Raw genomic sequence first — 17,948 nt, forward strand, 5'->3', positions numbered from 1 at the left:
ACTAGCATTAGCGTGCTAGCATTTAACAAAAACGGTCTTAAATGCTAACGTGAGTGCGCTAAGTGATCACAAAAATATTTATTCATGTAGTTTATTTATTTATGTAAAGAAGAGAATGCAGTGTTTGTAAATAAAAGCTGAGGTTGATGGTGTTTGTGTGTGATGAAGTGTGAAGGAGAAACACAGTGGTGTTGGGTTTTATCTACACAGACATCAGCAGCTGAACTTCATCCATTTTATTGATCAGATTCAATTCTGCAGTAAATCTCAGTGTGAACTGTAAATCAGCTTTATTCAGATTTGATTCGCAACGACAAACTTCCACAATCATAATGTGTAAAAAACAGACTGTAGGATTCAAATGATTTATTGATGAGAAAACAAACCCCAGGCATTAAAATAAACTGTACAGCACTTTAAAAGGGGAAATGTCTTTCTAACATTCACCAGAAAAAGTAAAATATTTCTTTTGATTCTCAGCATTTAATAGATGATTAAATCTGTGAGGTGAAAATTCATTTAGGTTTAAATACTGGAGAGATGATCAGTGGGGCTGTGTTTATACCTAAATAACTGAACCAAGGATCGAAGTATGGATAGAGTTTCTGAGTGAAAGACTGAGCAGTGAAAGAGTAGATATGAGATCTGGACTTCACATCATAAAAGGAGACCAGACCCTCGTCATAATCCACAAACACCCCCACCGTCTCCAGCTTCTCTCTCAGTGTGAGGGGGACAGGGGGATCAGCATTAGCCCAGTACTGATTCTCATCATCCAGTCCCACAGTCCCACACACAGTCCAGAATCCATTCTGAGGTTTCAGTGTAATCCTCCCCTTCCTGTTAATGTTCTCTCTCACAACTCCTAATCTCCACACAGTTTTCCCTCTGACCTGCACCTCATAATAAAATCTCCCTGAGGAGAAACTCTGCTTTCCCACAACACCGAGATGCCGATCAAACATCTGTAGTATATCAGTGAGATTCTGCCACTTGCCTCCATCTCTCACTTGTTTTCCATCAGCATACAGGATGAGTCTGGGATGAGCTGTATCAGGATCCAGAGTCACATCCACTGAGAGAAACACACAGTGTGTGATGTGAGTTTGCAGGTAAAAAAGATTAAATCATCATCCAGTGGCTCAGATTCATTCGGGTTTATGAGAGGATTTGTAGAAGATTAAATAATTCAACGTTTTTAAATGATCTCTTGTAAAAGGAGAAAACTTGTCCACACTGTTCCAAATGTCTGTCGTTTTCACAGCATTTTTACTGAATAATGAACAAATGCTGACTGTCGAACCTGTAGACAGCATGTTGCTGTAGATGTGAAAAGCATCATGGTCTAAACTCTCTGCTGGGTGAATTCCACACTCAATAGATTTTTCCTGTGAAATACAACACCGTCATTTTGAGAGGGATTTTTTTAGCCGGATCTTTTTCACCTGCTTTTCTCCAGACAGTTTTGTTGTCAGAGTTTACTGATAAGATTCCACAATTTCTTCAGCCTTTGACTTCAGTAAGGTCACTGAGCTCATTATTTTACTATTGTACGGTAATTGATCAGTTTTCAGGTTCCCTGTGTGTGTAAGTTTAAAAGCGCACTGGGAGAGAGAAGGAGAGAGACACACCTTCATTAGCTCGTAGGCGAGTGTGTATAATATTCCCAAAATAAACTATTTACACACAGCATTGTGAGAGATTTTATTATCTGGAGGCATTTAGTTGATGACGTCATCAGTTTGGGGTTCAAGTAACATTATTGGATAAAAGCTAAAGTGGAATCGTGTGTGTGTGTGTGTGTGTGTGTGTGTGTGAGTGAGTGACTGAGCTCTGTGTAAAATCTGGAGGGCTCAGAGCCCATCCCCTGCTGTAGAGACGAGTGAAGCCACCTGGCCGCCATCTTACCGCTCACATCGCGTGTATTTGGTTTATGTGCTAAAGCGTCGTATCCGATCAAATTTGCCCCAAGAAAAGTATCTCCTGACTTTTTCCCCTTTCATTCCCTCCTCTTATTTTCTCCACTTTATTCCCCCATTCCTTACAGATCTTTATCGCACTCCGCTTCACTGTTATTGGTTTTTCCCTTTTCCAGTTCAGTCTCTGATCTTTTTTTTTGAACAGCTCTTTTACTCCTATAATTATTTTTATGGAGATTATTTCAGTTTCTCTTATACAGTCGATATTTCTCTTTCGTATATTTCTTCTTCCTTTCTATCTAGAGCAGCAGCTACAATTATCGACAGTCCATAATTATCGACACCTTTTCAGATTTACCAATAAAAAACAATTTTACAAAGGTGGGTTTCAGTTATAACAGTTATTATTGGTTAAATCAACCGGAAGACCCGCCTCACCCTTTGATCTTATCGTCTGATGACACAGCTCGTTACCTGAGATGGAATTTTTTTTAGCACAATCAGCAATTTGAGGAAAACCCGGGCGTTATCATCGCAGGTAAGCATGGTGGAAAGATCATGGACATGTTTTTACTGATCAAATTCACCGATATTTCATGATCTCCTTGTCGAAACCTACTTTGTTTCTGACTCTTTCATTTGACAGTCGCCATTTTGTATCTAAACGCGTGTTTGAGAGTCACGTGAGGTGTCGATAATAGTGATCACTTTCGTTTAGTAGATATGTTATGTTCATTATGTCTTCTTATTAAATCAAATCATTAGTTTTCTTTTGTTTCAGACATGTAAAAGTTTTTTCCTTTACCTGACATGTTTCGACGGTGTGACCTCCCTGTCAATATTGACCCTCTGATGAAGACGGAAGTTACACCGTTGAAACATGTCAGGTAAAGGAAAAAACTTTTACATGTCTGAAACAAAAGAAAACTAATGATTTGAATAGTGATCACTTTCACCGGTGTCCACCATTATCGACACCCTGTGGAATTAAGGGACATTTACAACTGTTATGGATCGATCTTTGTGTAACATTGTTGAAGTCGATGAAGGACTTAAAAAAATATGAAAGTGCTGTGATTTGTAATAATTTGTTTCTGATTGATAACAGAATGGAATGTTTATCGAGTATTTGGAATCCGATTGGAAGAAATAGAATTAGAGCAGAATTAAATTCCTAACATATAAAAAATTACATGCTTGAAATATTCAGATTTTTCTATTCCATTCAGAATTTTTTTTTGCAGTTTGTTGTAAATATCGACCACATATTACAATATCAGGAGACATTTTATATTTTGGTTTGAGGAATGACATGCGACCTTTGACCCGGATGTCCATGTGGTTACAGTGTCAGTTGCCTGTTGAGATTTATTGGTAAACGACAAAACTAGAAATTAATACAAACAACAATGAATGACGAACAAAATGTGATCGATGAGAATACTTAGAAAGTGGAACAAAAAGATTTTCTGACAGGTTCAACATTATCAGTTCATTTGTTTACAAACATTAGAATTACTTCCTCATTTACGTAAACACCCACATCCATATATTTATATAAAAGATATTTTGTACTAAATATAAAAGTCTATGTAAAACTAATTTGAAATAAACTGTTTTGTTAACTTAATACCACATACCGACTATTTTTTAATGTAAATAATCATCTGGATGTCGATAATTGTGGAACGGTGTCACGTGATCTGATACGCTCAGTAATCAGGAATCAACTCTTGTTTTTTTTTTTCCAGTGGAAGTTTGAGTCATTATTCATGCACAATTAACATATTGAAAGTCTTTCCTACTTTTGCAACGGCCAAAAGATTAAGGTGTCGATAATTGTAGCCGCCGCTCGCGCCATCTATCTATCTATCTATCTATCTATCTATCTATCTATCTATCTATCTATCTATCTATCTATCTATCTATCTATCTATCTATCTATCATTATTATGATTATACAAACACACAGGCTGTACAATATTTCCTTTCTATTTCGGACAGTTGCTGAAACAGGATTATTTTCTCGTGTTATTTGCCATTTTCACTTCATTCTCACAGTCATGTCTTAACAGTGTTTATTGGTCACATAATTCACCGTCATTTTAGACACAAACGACTCAATTTTGATGCTTTTTCTTTTTAAGACCGCACAGTGTTTAGTAAATGGTGTAACCTTTAATGTGTGAAACAAATGCAATGAGAAATAGAACTTGGCAAATGATGCGACAAACAAATGCGACTTTTATCCGCACAAACGGCGCTGTGCACACACGTGTAAAAATGATCACACTATCAACACTCGCAGGTGAAATGTCCGTCCACAACCTTTGACCTGACGGTTTGTACAGTTCACTGCTGCACATGCAGACGTTTTTCTTGTCATTTTTCTCACCAACTCCATAAATAACTTGTCCAGTTTTTTCTCCTTGTCAAACCAGCCGAGTCGACAGATTTGTTGATTTTCGAAGGTAAATCTGCCATAATTTTCTGAATATTGTTGCTATTAACATCAGGTTTGAGAAAATCATTAAATGATGAAATCTAAAAAATATTGGTTAATAAGTTAGTTAATGAAATCTTATTTCTTTGACATCACCATTCACTAGTTACTGCTCACAGATTCAGATTCAAGATTCAGATTCAAGTCCTTTATTTTTCAAATGAATATGAACATGTGTTTATATGGTCATGTGACCTTACTAATGAAGTGTTCATTCGTATTAAAACAATTCTATTATCAATAAAGTCAATAAAGAAGCAGAGTCAATATCTGCATAGATGTAATGTGTGTACAATGTGCTTAAATTATTCATTTAATCCCTATAATACGCCCTTTAATGTCCCTCGGCCCACATCATTTTAAATGTATAAAGTTATAAATGTGGTATTTTGGGATCATAATGTAGCCCCCTACTAATTTTAGTTCATCCTTTTGTATTTTTTTTGTTGTTATCTGCAGTGTAGGGTTGCCCTGGTTTATAAAATATCACCTCATTTATTACTTATGTGATTTATTTTATGCATTAAAAGAGGAAACTGTATTTTTGTTAAAGTGTTCAAATATCCCACGTTTAGAGCAGACCTTGAACTCCTCATGTCTGTTTTCTGCGGGGGATAGACAGGTGTCAATCAAACAAGTTGGGATAGACTTTTGCCCTGTCGGATTTTGTGAGGGGCGGGACTTAGTTCAGACACGACGATACGGAGCGAGGAGAGAAAAAGAGGATAATACCTGTTTTAAGTTCATTTTATTCTTTGGAAATACTTTTTTTTGGAAGAATTAAAAACCCAGTGGGATTGCGACTTTGTGTAACTCTAACCAGCGGAGTGTGGGCTGCGTTGGGAGACGTTTTAGTGCAAACCTGGGCATTTTACGGCCCGCGGGCCGCATCCGGCCCTTTGGTTCATTCTGACCGGCCCGCGTAAGGTTAATTAGAAATTACAAAATAAACGTATTTTCTAATTTTACCTCATGCATGGACTGAATGTGCATTGCTTTTATTTTGAAGTTTTGTTCAACAAAAACGCAATGCGCGCGACATGAACATGACATGAAATCCCACGAAACCTAATCCCGCGATAACTACTGCCGTAATTTGTCCAGACCAACCACAAACTTGTACGTCATCCTTCAAACGGTCCAGCCAATCACATAGTGTGACGTCACCAGCAGGCGCCGGAGCCCGAGCCGATCTGTAGATCTGATTCCTACTTTTTGGTGAATAATCTCATTATTTTTACAAAATATTACATACACAAGTGTCGATATGCCAAATCCCCCCTTCATGGCCTGCTCTTAAGAATGAACTGTCCTTGTTACAAAAATGTCTGAAATATATAAATAATCCCCCATGCAAATATACTGCACACATTCAGAGCACAAGTTAACCTTTCATAAACCCCTCGTTTTTTTCCATTTTACATATATTGTGTATATATATGTATTTGATAAGTTTTCTTTTTAGATTATATTTTCAGAGGAGGTGTGATTTTATGTTGTAATATAAAATAATTTTGTTTAATAAAAAAAGATCTGATTCCTACACCGAATCGACTGATGATCATCTGCCAGCTGTGCTTCGCATCTCCACCTCAGACATTCAACCTGACTCTGATGCACTCGTTAAAGACCAACAGAGACTAGATTTCTCTCACTGAACAAATAAAAAACTGAAAAACAGTTTTTTGAGGTGATTAGACTACAAATGTGGGCATCATTATTATAATCTGATGTATCTTGCTTGATATTTGGAGTAGAAAGACAATATTGTGATGTCTTTATTGTGTTTTGGGGTGAATGTGACTGAAAAAAAATGGTACAAACGTTCACATTTTGTTAACCATTGTTTTGGGAAATTTGATTGAATAAATGACATTCTTTGTAAGGCAACCTCGTTTTTTCCATACTCTTACCAGTCTTAGCAGCTTGTAAAAACAATGTTATTTACTGCTTTATATAAAGAAATACAATTAATATTATGCAGAATTTAGTTCAGCCTTTTGGTCCGGCCCTCCACTAAATTTTCTGTTTCTCATGTGGCCCCATGGAAAAAATAATTGCCCACCCCTGTTTTAGTGAGTATGGTGACTGAGCTCGTTCTTACCGTTAGTTGCTAAGCTACTACTGTTAGCATGTAAATGGAGTTAGCTGACTATCGTGCACCTTCACAGGAGCGAAGGAGACCTGCGTTGGGCTGCATGTAGGAAGCCTGGGATTATTTACAAGTTTCTGAGTGAGTATAGGTATTGTGGATGCTAAAATTATACACATGGTTGTTCATCAGTGTATTCGTTTGAGATTTTGACTTTCAATGTTAGTGTGCTTCAGACATCGCCACTCATGCTGCTGCAATAGAGGTGCTCAGGACTTGCAGCTGCCAGGGACTTTCTGCACGTGGACCGAGTTTTTCTTCTTCCTCCTGCTCGCTGTGTGTGGAAGATTTGAATGGTCTGTTACTACCATCTTTCTGAGTTTCCAAGGGACTGAGAGTACTAACTCTTCTCCAGCTGAGGGTTACATATGAGCTCCAACAGCGCAGCAACGAACATGCTACCATAGACTGAGTTAGAAAATCCCGGGTAATATTATTATTTTCATTTGTTTATTTTATTTTTTTTGGGGGGGGGGGGTTTGAAATAAATACTGTGATATTTTTGCAATCAATGTGTGTGTATGAGAGTGATTCGTGTTAAATAGTGATGTAAGCCATTTCACTGCAAGATCTGATTTATGTGGAACATTAAAGGGCCATATCTGAGTAAGTACGAAGCATGGGAGTTAAAGCTCACACATACAGTATAGCTAAATTATAAGCTAACTGGGCCTCTTTGCACCTTGGTTTGAATCATGTTTTTTTTTTTGTACAACCCCGATTCCAAAAAAGTTGAGACAAAGTACAAATTGTAAATAAAAATGGAATGCAATGATGTGGAAGTTTCAAAATTCTATATTTTATTCAGAATAGAACATAGATGACATATCAAATGTTTAAACTGAGAAAATGTATCATTTAAAGAGAAATTAGGTGATTTTAAATTTCATGACAACAACACATCTCAAAAAAGTTGGGACAAGGCCATGTTTCCCACTGTGAGACATCCCCTTTTCTCTTTACAACAGTCTGTAAACGTCTGGGGACTGAGGAGACAAGTTGCTCAAGTTTAGGGATAGGAATGTTAACCCATTCTTTTTTTTTTAAAGATATTTTTTTGGGCTTTTTGCACCTTTATTGGATAGGACAGTGTAGAGACAGGAAACGAGCGGGAGAGAGAGAGACGGGAAGGGATCGGGAAATGACCTCGGGCCGGAATCGAACCCGGGTCGCCCGCATTCATGGTATGGCGCCTTAACCACCTGAGCCACGACGCCCCCAATGTTAACCTATTCTTGTCTAATATAGGATTCGAGTTGCTCAACTGTCTTAGTTTTTTTTGGTCGTATCTTCCGTTTTATGATGCGCCAGATGTTTTCTATGGGTGAAAGATCTGGTCTGCAGGCTGGCCAGTTCAGTACCCGGACCCTTCTTCTACGCAGCCATGATGCTGTAATTGATGCAGTATGTGGTTTGGCATTGTCATGTTGGAAAATGCAAGGTCTTCCCTGAAAGAGACGTCGTCTGGATGGGAGCATATGTTGCTCTAGAACCTGGATATACCTTTCAGCATTGATGGTGTCTTTCCAGATGTGCAAGCTGCCCATGCCACACGCACTAATGCAACCCCATACCATCAGAGATGCAGGCTTCTGAACTGAGTGCTGATAACAACTTGGGTCGTCCTTCTCCTCTTTAGTCTGAATGACACAGCGTCCCTGATTTCCATAAAGAACTTCACATTCTGATTTGTCTGACCACAGAACAGTTTTCCACTTTGCCACAGTCCATTTTAAATGAGCCTTGGCCCAGAGAGGACGTCTGCGCTTCTGGATCATGTTTAGATACGGCTTCTTCTTTGAACTATAGAGTTTTAGCTGGCAACGGCGGATGGCACGGTGAATTGTGTTCACAGATAATGTTCTCTGGAAATATTCCAGAACCCATTTTGTGATTTCCGATACAGAAGCATGCCTGTATGTGATGTAGTGCCGTCTAAGGGCCCAAAGATCATGGGCACCCAGTATGGTTTTCCGGCCTTGACCCTTACACAGAGATTCTTCCAGATTCTCTGAATCTTTTGATGATATTATGCACTGTAGATGATGATATGTTCAAACTCTTTGCAATTTTACACTGTCGAACTCCTTTCTGATATTGCTCCACTATTTGTCGGCGCAGAATTAGGGGGATTGGTGATCCTCTTCCCATCTTTACTTCTGAGAGCCGCTGCCACTCCAAGGTGCTCTTTTTTATACCCAGTCATGTTAATGACCTATTGCCAGTTGGCCTAACGAGTTGCAATTTGGTCCTCCAGCTGTTCCTTTTTTGTACCTTTAACCTTTCCAGCCTCTTATTGCCCCTGTCCCAACTTTTTTGAGATGTGTTGCTGTCATGAAATTTCAAATGAGCCAATATTTGGCATGAAATTTCAAAATGTCTCACTTTCGACATTTGATATGTTGTCTATGTTCTATTGTGAATACAATATCAGTTTTTGAGATTTGTAAATTATTGCATTCCGTTTTTAATTACAATTTGTATTTTGTCCCAACCTGTTTGCACCGTGGGTCAGAGAGGACTGAAATTTCATCTGTGCTGTATGTCGAGCATGTATAGCATATTTGACAATGAAGTTGACTTGACTTGACTCCTGACATTTATTTACTGTAGATCAGGATTTTAAAACATGAATCAGCCTCAGAGATGCGCAGAAACGTCAGCAGTGATTCCATAATATCCATGCAAATTTAAGCTCCAAGATTCATGTCGGGGAAATAATATGGTTTTAGAAAGCGATGACTGACACAATTCTTTGTATATTTGAGAGGAAACATCAACTTCTTTGAGTGTTTGTGTCACTTGTTGATATTCCACGTGCGCCGGATCCGCCATGTTTCTATCGCAGAGTCGATGTCGGCAGTGAGGAGACTCGAGCTAATAAACTCACGAGGTGCAGGTTCACATCAGATTATTTGAGCTCACACCAATATATACATCTCATCTCATTATCTCTAGCCGCTTTATCCTTCTACAGGGTCGCAGGCAAGCTGGAGCCTATCCCAGCTGACTACGGGCGAAAGGCGGGGTATACCCTGGACAAGTGCGCATATATATGAATATGAGACCATCTAAGCTTCTGTTTATGTAAAAATTGATGGATTTTACAATTATCGAGCCGTTTTGTAATCAGAACTAAAGGTTGAATTGAACAGTTAAACCACTTACAGTGGGGTGATGGGCTTAATTTTTATCTGAAAATGCGGCTGAAGAGACGATCTATTAGTCTGTCAGTGTTTAAACCTCTGTGGGAAACTGAGTGAGCCGTCAGAAAACAAAAGAAAAGAGGAATCTATCTTTTCTCTGTTCCTGCTTTTGTGTTCTCGTTTCTTTCTCTGTAAGATCAAAACATTAGGTGTATAACTCCATACTCACTACTGTGGAGCCGAGCCCATGCATTCTCAGGCTAAGATCGCTAAGCGCCAGCTAGAACAATTTGAACAATCTGTCCAGAAAAATGATGTCATCTAATCCTGCTCTCTCTTCCAGCTGCACTCACTCGTCAGGTTTTCCTTTTCTTTTCCGCTGGAGTCGAGTCCGCCATGTTTGCCCACGCCGATGTGTTTCGGTGAAAAGTAGGTCAGACGCCCCACGGTGGTCACGTGATATTGTTGCTCACTTGCTTCGGCAATCTCCAGAATTGTAAAATGCGGGACGCTTTTTATCTCGGCAAAACATTTACACACAGGATACACGGTGTGTGCAGCAGCGAAACATCTCCAAACTCCAACAGCAACAGAAATAAAACATTTTACCCAGAATTCAACTTTGCAGTCAGAACCTTTAACTGCATGATTATAAAACTCTTCGACTTCTTCGTCCAGCACAACAACAACATTCACCTCTGAAAGGGAAAGAGTTTTATACTCATCACTTTTCCACACACATGGTGGAACAAATCATTCTTTCAGAATAATCCGTTTTTTCCACACAGTGTTTTACTCACATTTATAATCTTTCATTTTTACAAGTGAAGCTGAATTCAATCAAATCATAAAGCTGAACAGTGAAGGCTAAAGAACAGTGGTTTCCTCAGAGTCTGGGGATTTGGACTCAACCCCTTCCAGTCTGATCTACCAGCGGATAAATAGTTTGTATGATCTATAACGATGTCCAAAGTTGATGCTAAGGCCATTATTAAAAAATGTTCTGTTTCCGGTCCACCGGCCGGGTGAGTGCCGTTTGTGCGGTTGAAAATATTTTTTTAACGCCAGTTTTTCGACATTTTTTTCAGGTTCATAAATCTAAAATCAAACTTGACATTTACGCATTCCCAGGGCTTTCCACTAAGGTGGTGTTTACATTAGACCGTATCCGTCTCGTTTTCGTCGCGGATGCACTGTCCGTGCACATTAAAATTCCGGGAAACGACTCCACAGGCGGAACAACTTGAATCCGCCAGGGCCCACGTATTCAACCCAGTTCGTATCTGATCCGGTGCTGTGTAAACATTGAGGGACGAGGAAACGCTGTGCTGAGCTCTAGCTGACGTCGTCATTGGACAACGTCACTGTGACATCCACCTTCCTGATTCGCTGGCGTTGGGATCACACACACAGCGGCTCAGTCCCGAATCACTGCTCGTGCGCTTCACTCGCGCGCTCTGTGAGCTGCGCAGGGCCGGAGTGCGCACCCTCCAGAGGGCACTCGCTGTTCAGGGCGGAGTGATTTGGAGCGCAGGAGGAAGCGCTGAGCCGCACTGAGGTTTATTTACACATTTCAACTTATTTACCTCCTTCAGGCGCTTCAGTGAGAACATGAACATCACAGCCAGGTGTGTTTATTTGCTGCAGAAGGTGTTCGCTTGCCATCCTTCCACTTGCAAGTGGTGAGTGACTTGCGCATGCCCGATATGCACTGGGATCATGTGACGTGCCGTCTAATTAGTCATGTGATTAGCGTATCCGTGTATTGGCGTTGCTGTGTGCACGCGAATCGTTTTAAAAACGTTAATCTGATGATCCGCTGATACGGTCTAATGTAAACACCACCTAAGGCTCATACTAGCCAGCCATGACAAATAAGTAGCCGGGCGGGGGGGGGAGTAAACACAAAATAAACTCCTGTGCACGCAGTTCCCAGGATTAAATGTATTTTCCACAGACCATTTATTTATTCACTTTACTCAAATACAAAGTAAAATGGCAGTAAATCTTCTTTCTTTTCTTGCGTATTGCATCATGAGGCGTTCCTGGCTTGTAAATCTCTTATTTTCGGTGCATGACACATTCACGCAGCTGAGCATGCTATGAATTAACAACGACAACGGTCTGCAGCGGCGGCTACACAATTACACACTCAGCGAACATTTCTCCATTTGTGTATGAAAATACACTCCAACCACTCAGTTTGGTTTCATTTACAACCAACGGTGTCTTTTGATGCCAGCACGTAATTGAACGAGAGAAGACTGGTTTACCGGAGACAAAATAAGCGTTATCTCTGCTTCTGTTCCCTCCGACGGCCCCGACACACTACTGCCTCCGCCGAGTGCGCGCAGAACTGAATCAGCTCTGCGCATGCGCCGTGCGGCACAGAAAAATGTCAGCCACCATGAAGGAAGCAGATCCGGAGTTTTCAAACATTTGCTTAAGTGTGAAATCGCAAAATGGTATTCTAGCGAACAAGAAAATAGTAAAGATTCAGAAAAACAAATCATTCAGTGATCATTTTAATCGTGTAATTTCATCCGAACTAGGCCTAACGCTCGATTTAGAACTACAAAAAGTCCGTGTGTCGGACATTTTAAGTACCTTTGTAAAAGTTTTGCAAATGTTGCAGTCAGCATTTAAAATACTAACTTAAAGTTTTTGTACAAGTTTCAGTTGATTAAACTGTCATTTTATTAAATGTGTCTGCTTTTGTAATAAAAAAGTATTGAAAGAAAAAGCAAACACAGCATTGCGATTTCTTATCCATCCATATAAAACAAAAAATCCCTCCCTCCCGACTGAAATTTTTTTTGCTCACCCGGTGGACAGGAAACGGATTTTTTTTTAAGGATGGCCTAATCTGTGTTTCTCTCCTATGAATGAATGAATAAAAAGTACAAACAGGTCTCAGGTGCTCCATTATAACTCACTAACTCCCCCACACTCCTGCTGCAGACTCCGGAGAAAGAAATAACCTGAGAGTTATAAAACACATTTCTTTATGGATCTGATTCAAATCCACGATGACCTTCACCGTGTTCTGTTGCTATAGTGATACAGGGGCGCGCTCGTGAGAGGGGAGACGTTTAATGGCAGGAGATGTGAAACGGTACGACACGCTCCAGACTCGATGGCCTGTGCCTCGCCCAGAGTAACCCGGATGTTCAACTGGAATATTTGTGGTGTTGAATTTTGCAGCCTGAATCTGACTGGTTGAATCCGACACTGAAATTAGCGACCTGAATCCAGATTTCTGAAGATCTGAAAACTCAGTTATTCTGTCTGAATTTGTGAACACTGAAAAAATATATTTGAAAAAACATACTTGATTTTTTAAATCTGAATTTTAAAACATGAATCTTTGAACACTGAAAAACGATAACTTGAATTTCAAGGATGTTAATTCAAAATAAATAAATACAGACATGAGGTTTGCAACAATATATATTTTACTCCTGGGTGTAAATTTGAGGGGGTTTGGGTTTTAACCCCCCAATAATCAAAAGCAGCCAATACAACGCCCCAAATAATCATATCGTCATGATGAATGAAAAATATTAACTGTTATAAAACATGATAAAGTGGTCGGTTTTCTTGATTCGATGTCATAAGGAAGTAAAGAATGACATTTCTTTCAGCCCCCCGTCCCTGTGCAAGACGTGTTTGTGGAACCCATCCTCCTCTCCCCGCGTCTTCTCACAAGCAGTAGCCGGTGCGAGCGGGAGCGAGCCGTCATACAAAATGAAAAGAGGAGCAACAAAAACCAACTGACAGCTTTAACTTGTTGGTGCAACAAAAAGAGGAAAGCCTCTGCCCAACAGGAGGTATGTTACTGTAATGGCGCTGACACTCATGAGTCAAAGAACTGAATGAAAGTCTGATTTTCTGCTGTGGTTTCACTGTGTGAGGTGAACTGTTAGCTAACTAGACTAGCCTTCAGAGAATCACACCGCTTTTATCAGAGATACTCGCTAACTGCGATTATCTCGATTATTTTGAAGATTTATCAAGTGGTTATTTTTAAATAATAATTTAGGAATTACCCGTTGCCAGGGTTTTAACAGCGATTAATGCTGCAATAATTATGAGGCAGGCAATGATTCACTCAATTGACAATTTGATTCACGATATACATTTTTAAAATAGCGAATGATTTCATGTCCATTATTTGCTCGGAAATCCCCTCAAATTATATCACTTCCCAGCCACAGACTGGCCTGTTTGTTTGTTTGAGATATTCCAGAAATAAACGCATCACAATCACCAAATTTCAGAGGGAACTAAATTTCACCAGCTTTATGAAATCGAAAGGCCGTCTCGCTTTAACAATGACTGTAACAGGTTGCCACTAAATTAACACTAACAGCAGCATTAACTGCAATGAAACTTTAAAACGAACAGATCATTGTAACGTATCACAGTAATAACAATTAAAAACATCTCCTCCACGTTTTTATTCACAACTGCCTCGAGTGATCAAGATGGCACAACATGCACTGCTAAATGTGAACACAAACATTATCCTGGTTCAGTATTTTCAAGTATTTTCTGCACAGGTTACACTATTGTACAAGACTGCTCAGTGAGGTCATTATACAATTTTACATACATTTTTATAATTATAAATTAAAAATACCCCCTTTACAAAATATTTTTAATGATCCTATGCCTGGCTCTTTCCCAGTGGATCTAGTTAGTCTACGTGCTGATTAAACATGTATATTATTAATGTCCTAGCAACGGCTAAAATGGCTAGGATACAAGGTCTGTAATTATTAAACACCCCCCCCCCCCCCAAACTAAAAACCCAAGGCCTCGCCCTTCCACTACCACAGTGATCAGTGCACACTCATTGGCAAATGGCTTAATTTACATTAGAGGGGACCATTAAAATCCCAGGAATATTCTTAAATTAATATTAAATTAATTTAAATATCCCAGGAATGTTTCCTCGGGAATATTCTTTACTCTGCGAACGTCTTTTTTTTTTTTTTTCCCCCAAGTTTAACATGGAGCAGTATTTTAAATAGAGCAGCAGCTGCAATTATAAGTAAATTGTGCCTAATTACTCAAACTTCCACTGGGGAAAAATGTTAATTCCTGATTACTTAGAGCAGGGGTGTCAAACTCATTTTGGTTCAGGGGCCACATACAGCCCATCTGATCTCAAGTGGGCCGGACCAGTCAAATAATTGCAAAATAACCTTCGTCAACTCCAAATCTTTAGCATTGTTTTTTCAGTAGGCTATGCTTTATGCTTCAGCCTACATTTGTAGCCGACATAATCACTGATCACAAGGGATCGAGATTATTACACATTTATTCACAGAGAGGCCAATGGATTTGAAATAAAATGCATTTCACTCTCAAACAACTGGTTTATTTTTATAGAGTTGAGTGAATACATTTTTACATCTGACAACCTGAACCAACTCCCCACACTAAACTCAAGTGGGAGCTATGAAGAAAGTAGCCTAAACATCCTGCCTAAATGTGCAAATTTATGAAAAATAAAATTAAATTAACAAACATAAAAGTGATAGCAGTGCATGAGCAATACGATTAGGCTACATCAGATCAAACTATTTTGTAGGCTAGGCCTACTGAAGCTGAGAATGATACACTGCACAATATTCATTGTCTTTTAAAGTGAAACCAGAGTAATCTTATTTTCAAAGAACTGCATTCTTCAGACTGCAAACATTTGTGAACATTACAAGAATTAGGCCCAGGCCTTAATGCTCATTAACCTCCCTCCCCGCTTTCCCTCACCAAGTCTATCGGCTGCTGCTGGCTCCTGACACTTGGCATCTTTTAGCCTTCATGAGGGCATCAATATCAGGTTTCAAATCCTGAGTAGCAGCACATTTCACAATGTCATTCAAGTGTGCGTTTGATAACCTTGAGCGGTGCTTTGTTTTGTTGAGGTTCATAACAGAGAACGCCTGTTCACAAAAATAGGTAGTCCCAAACATGGATAAAACCTTTGCAGCCAGGGATGTTAATTTGGGGTACCCTGGCAAGAGATATTGATAAAACGTGTCCTAAGCCCACCGACGCAAATTTCTGCTTCATATCAGAATCACACTGCAAGTCAATTATCTCGAGTTGGATGTCAGCGGGCATATCAGAAGCATTGAGCATTGAGTCCCAGTCCCAACGCCACACTCAAATATCCTTCCATAATCGTTAATACTTAGCCATACATATTAGGGAAGGGAGGATGGAAGCTGGAATCTCTTCTCTGTTTGTTTATGTACTTCATTTATTAATTTTTCCCACCACTCCCTCCCTCCCTCTGCTACCATCTTCCCTCCCCCACTTCATCTACTCTTGTTATACCTGGGCTTCTGGGATGGCGTGGTCGGCCCCATCCTGTCTGGCTGTCAGGTGGGACTGGCATTGGTTGGTGCCATTGGGAGGGTTGATGGGTCAGGGTTCCCCTCCGGGTCAGGGTCCCGAGGTTTTCTCGGCGCCCCGCCCACCCCACGCATGCACTCTGATACCTGCCTACTCTTGGTATTGCACAGTGCGCCTTATCCTCTTTTAAATGCTCTACACATTAGGAAGCACACACCATTTGTACACCTGCAATAAGAACAACATGATAGACTAGGGTAAGGGAGGAGTGCATGTGGGAAACCTCTGCAGGTGCTTCGCTGCACTCCTTGCCTCTTTTAATGCAAATACATCTCTTCTTTTAATGCAGTACATTTTAGAGAAGGCACACATTCTTGTCATATACAGTCATATATAGGATAGGTGGGGCGTGTTGTGCGGAGGCTATGGGGGGCTGGTGTCGGTGCATGGGGCGTCAGGGCCCGGAGCCCTGCCTCATGCAGTACCTCCCCCTCCCCTCTGTCGTCCCATCATGAATCAGCTTGGGCAGGGGGGGCTGGCACCATAGCCATGAACAGGTGCTCAGGTAGTCATCATAATTAACTATTAAATAACTATTATTTTTAGAATTTCTATCTATAAAAAATTTACTAACACAAATGATTAGCAAATAAAATAATACTCCCCCTCCCCCTCTCTCCTTCATTATGATCCAGTTTCCTTCTCCCTGGCCCGACACAGACCAGCACTGCTTACATATACACACACACACGTGCTTACTTTCACATATCCCGCTCCCCCCCAACATATACACACTGTCCCTTCACCCATAATTCAAGGCCCAAAACCCCTCCAAATCTCCCCCACCTACCCTCCTCTATCTCATATGCACATTTATTACCCCTAATCAACCCCACCCATCCTCCTCTATACAGCAATATAGCTCTTGTTTATCTTTGTCGAATTTGTCTCCATGTGTTCTGTTACATCTCTTTGTTAACATATTAGTAGTATTGTCCAGCCTTTGAAATTGTTGTTAGTTACGTCAGTGCGTCTGTTGTATGTCATGTGTATGTATTGATTTGTTTCATTCTGTCCTTTTTACTTTGTATTTGTTTGTATTTGTTAGCAAATAAAAAAAATAATAATAATAATAAAATAAATAAAACAGGGTGCCCACTCAAAAAAAAAAAAAAAAAGAAGCATTGAGCATTTCGGTTATTTCTTTAAAAATTCATAAGTCGTCACAGGAATGGGCTAGAGATTTACTTTTTTTTGACATCCTTAGAAATTTTCTCTCTACAAGTCTGGGGCCGGATTAAACCATCTAGCGGGCCGTATGTTTGACACCCCTGACTTAGAGTATCAGATCACGTGACACCGTTCCACAATTATCGACACCCAGATGATCTCATCTCATCTCATCTCATTATCTCTAGCCGCTTTATCCTGTTCTACAGGGTCGCAGGCAAGCTGGAGCCTATCCCAGCTGACTACGGGCGAAAGGCGGGGTACACCCTGGACAAGTCGCCAGGTCATCACAGGGCTGACACATATTTTTTGAAATAAATAAACAACCGGTATGTGGTATTAAGTGAAAACAAAACAGTTTTTTATTCAAAATTAGTTTTACATAGACTTATATTTAGTACAAAATATCTTTTATATAAATATATCAATGTCGGTGCTTACGTAAATGAGGAAATAATTCTAATGTACGGTGGCCGGGAAGTGCAAAACAAAATTACAAACTGTAAAACACTTTTACATTTATTAAAACAAAATTACATTGCCAAAACACTTTTACCAAGGACAAAACAAATTTACATCTTAGAAAATAAACTGACAAAACATCTTAGAAAACATCTTACATCTTAGAAAAC

The 17,948-nt window shown here is 39.8% G+C and overlaps 1 protein-coding gene and 1 long non-coding RNA gene across 5 annotated transcripts in view; one reads left to right on the top strand and one right to left on the bottom strand.

Moving 5' to 3' along the window:
- Positions 1 to 221: 221 nt before the first annotated feature.
- The window catches only part of LOC132866538 (butyrophilin subfamily 1 member A1-like), a 164,491-nt gene continuing 146,764 nt past the window's right edge, over positions 222 to 17,948 (bottom strand). For all 4 annotated transcript variants that reach the window (XM_060899484.1, XM_060899424.1, XM_060899387.1 and 1 more), the window contains one exon: positions 222 to 1,075. In XM_060899484.1, coding sequence (XP_060755467.1) covers positions 516 to 1,075 — 560 coding nt within the window. In that variant the 3' untranslated portion in view covers positions 222 to 515. The remainder of the gene's footprint in view (positions 1,076 to 17,948) is intronic.
- Positions 6,349 to 13,544, top strand: LOC132867020 (uncharacterized). The gene is made up of 3 exons (XR_009650670.1): positions 6,349 to 6,655; positions 6,741 to 7,001; positions 13,365 to 13,544. It is a non-coding gene; the product is annotated as an uncharacterized LOC132867020 (long non-coding RNA).

This window comes from Neoarius graeffei, chromosome 1 (assembly GCF_027579695.1).
Source record: "Neoarius graeffei isolate fNeoGra1 chromosome 1, fNeoGra1.pri, whole genome shotgun sequence".
Lineage (NCBI taxonomy): Eukaryota > Metazoa > Chordata > Actinopteri > Siluriformes > Ariidae > Neoarius > Neoarius graeffei.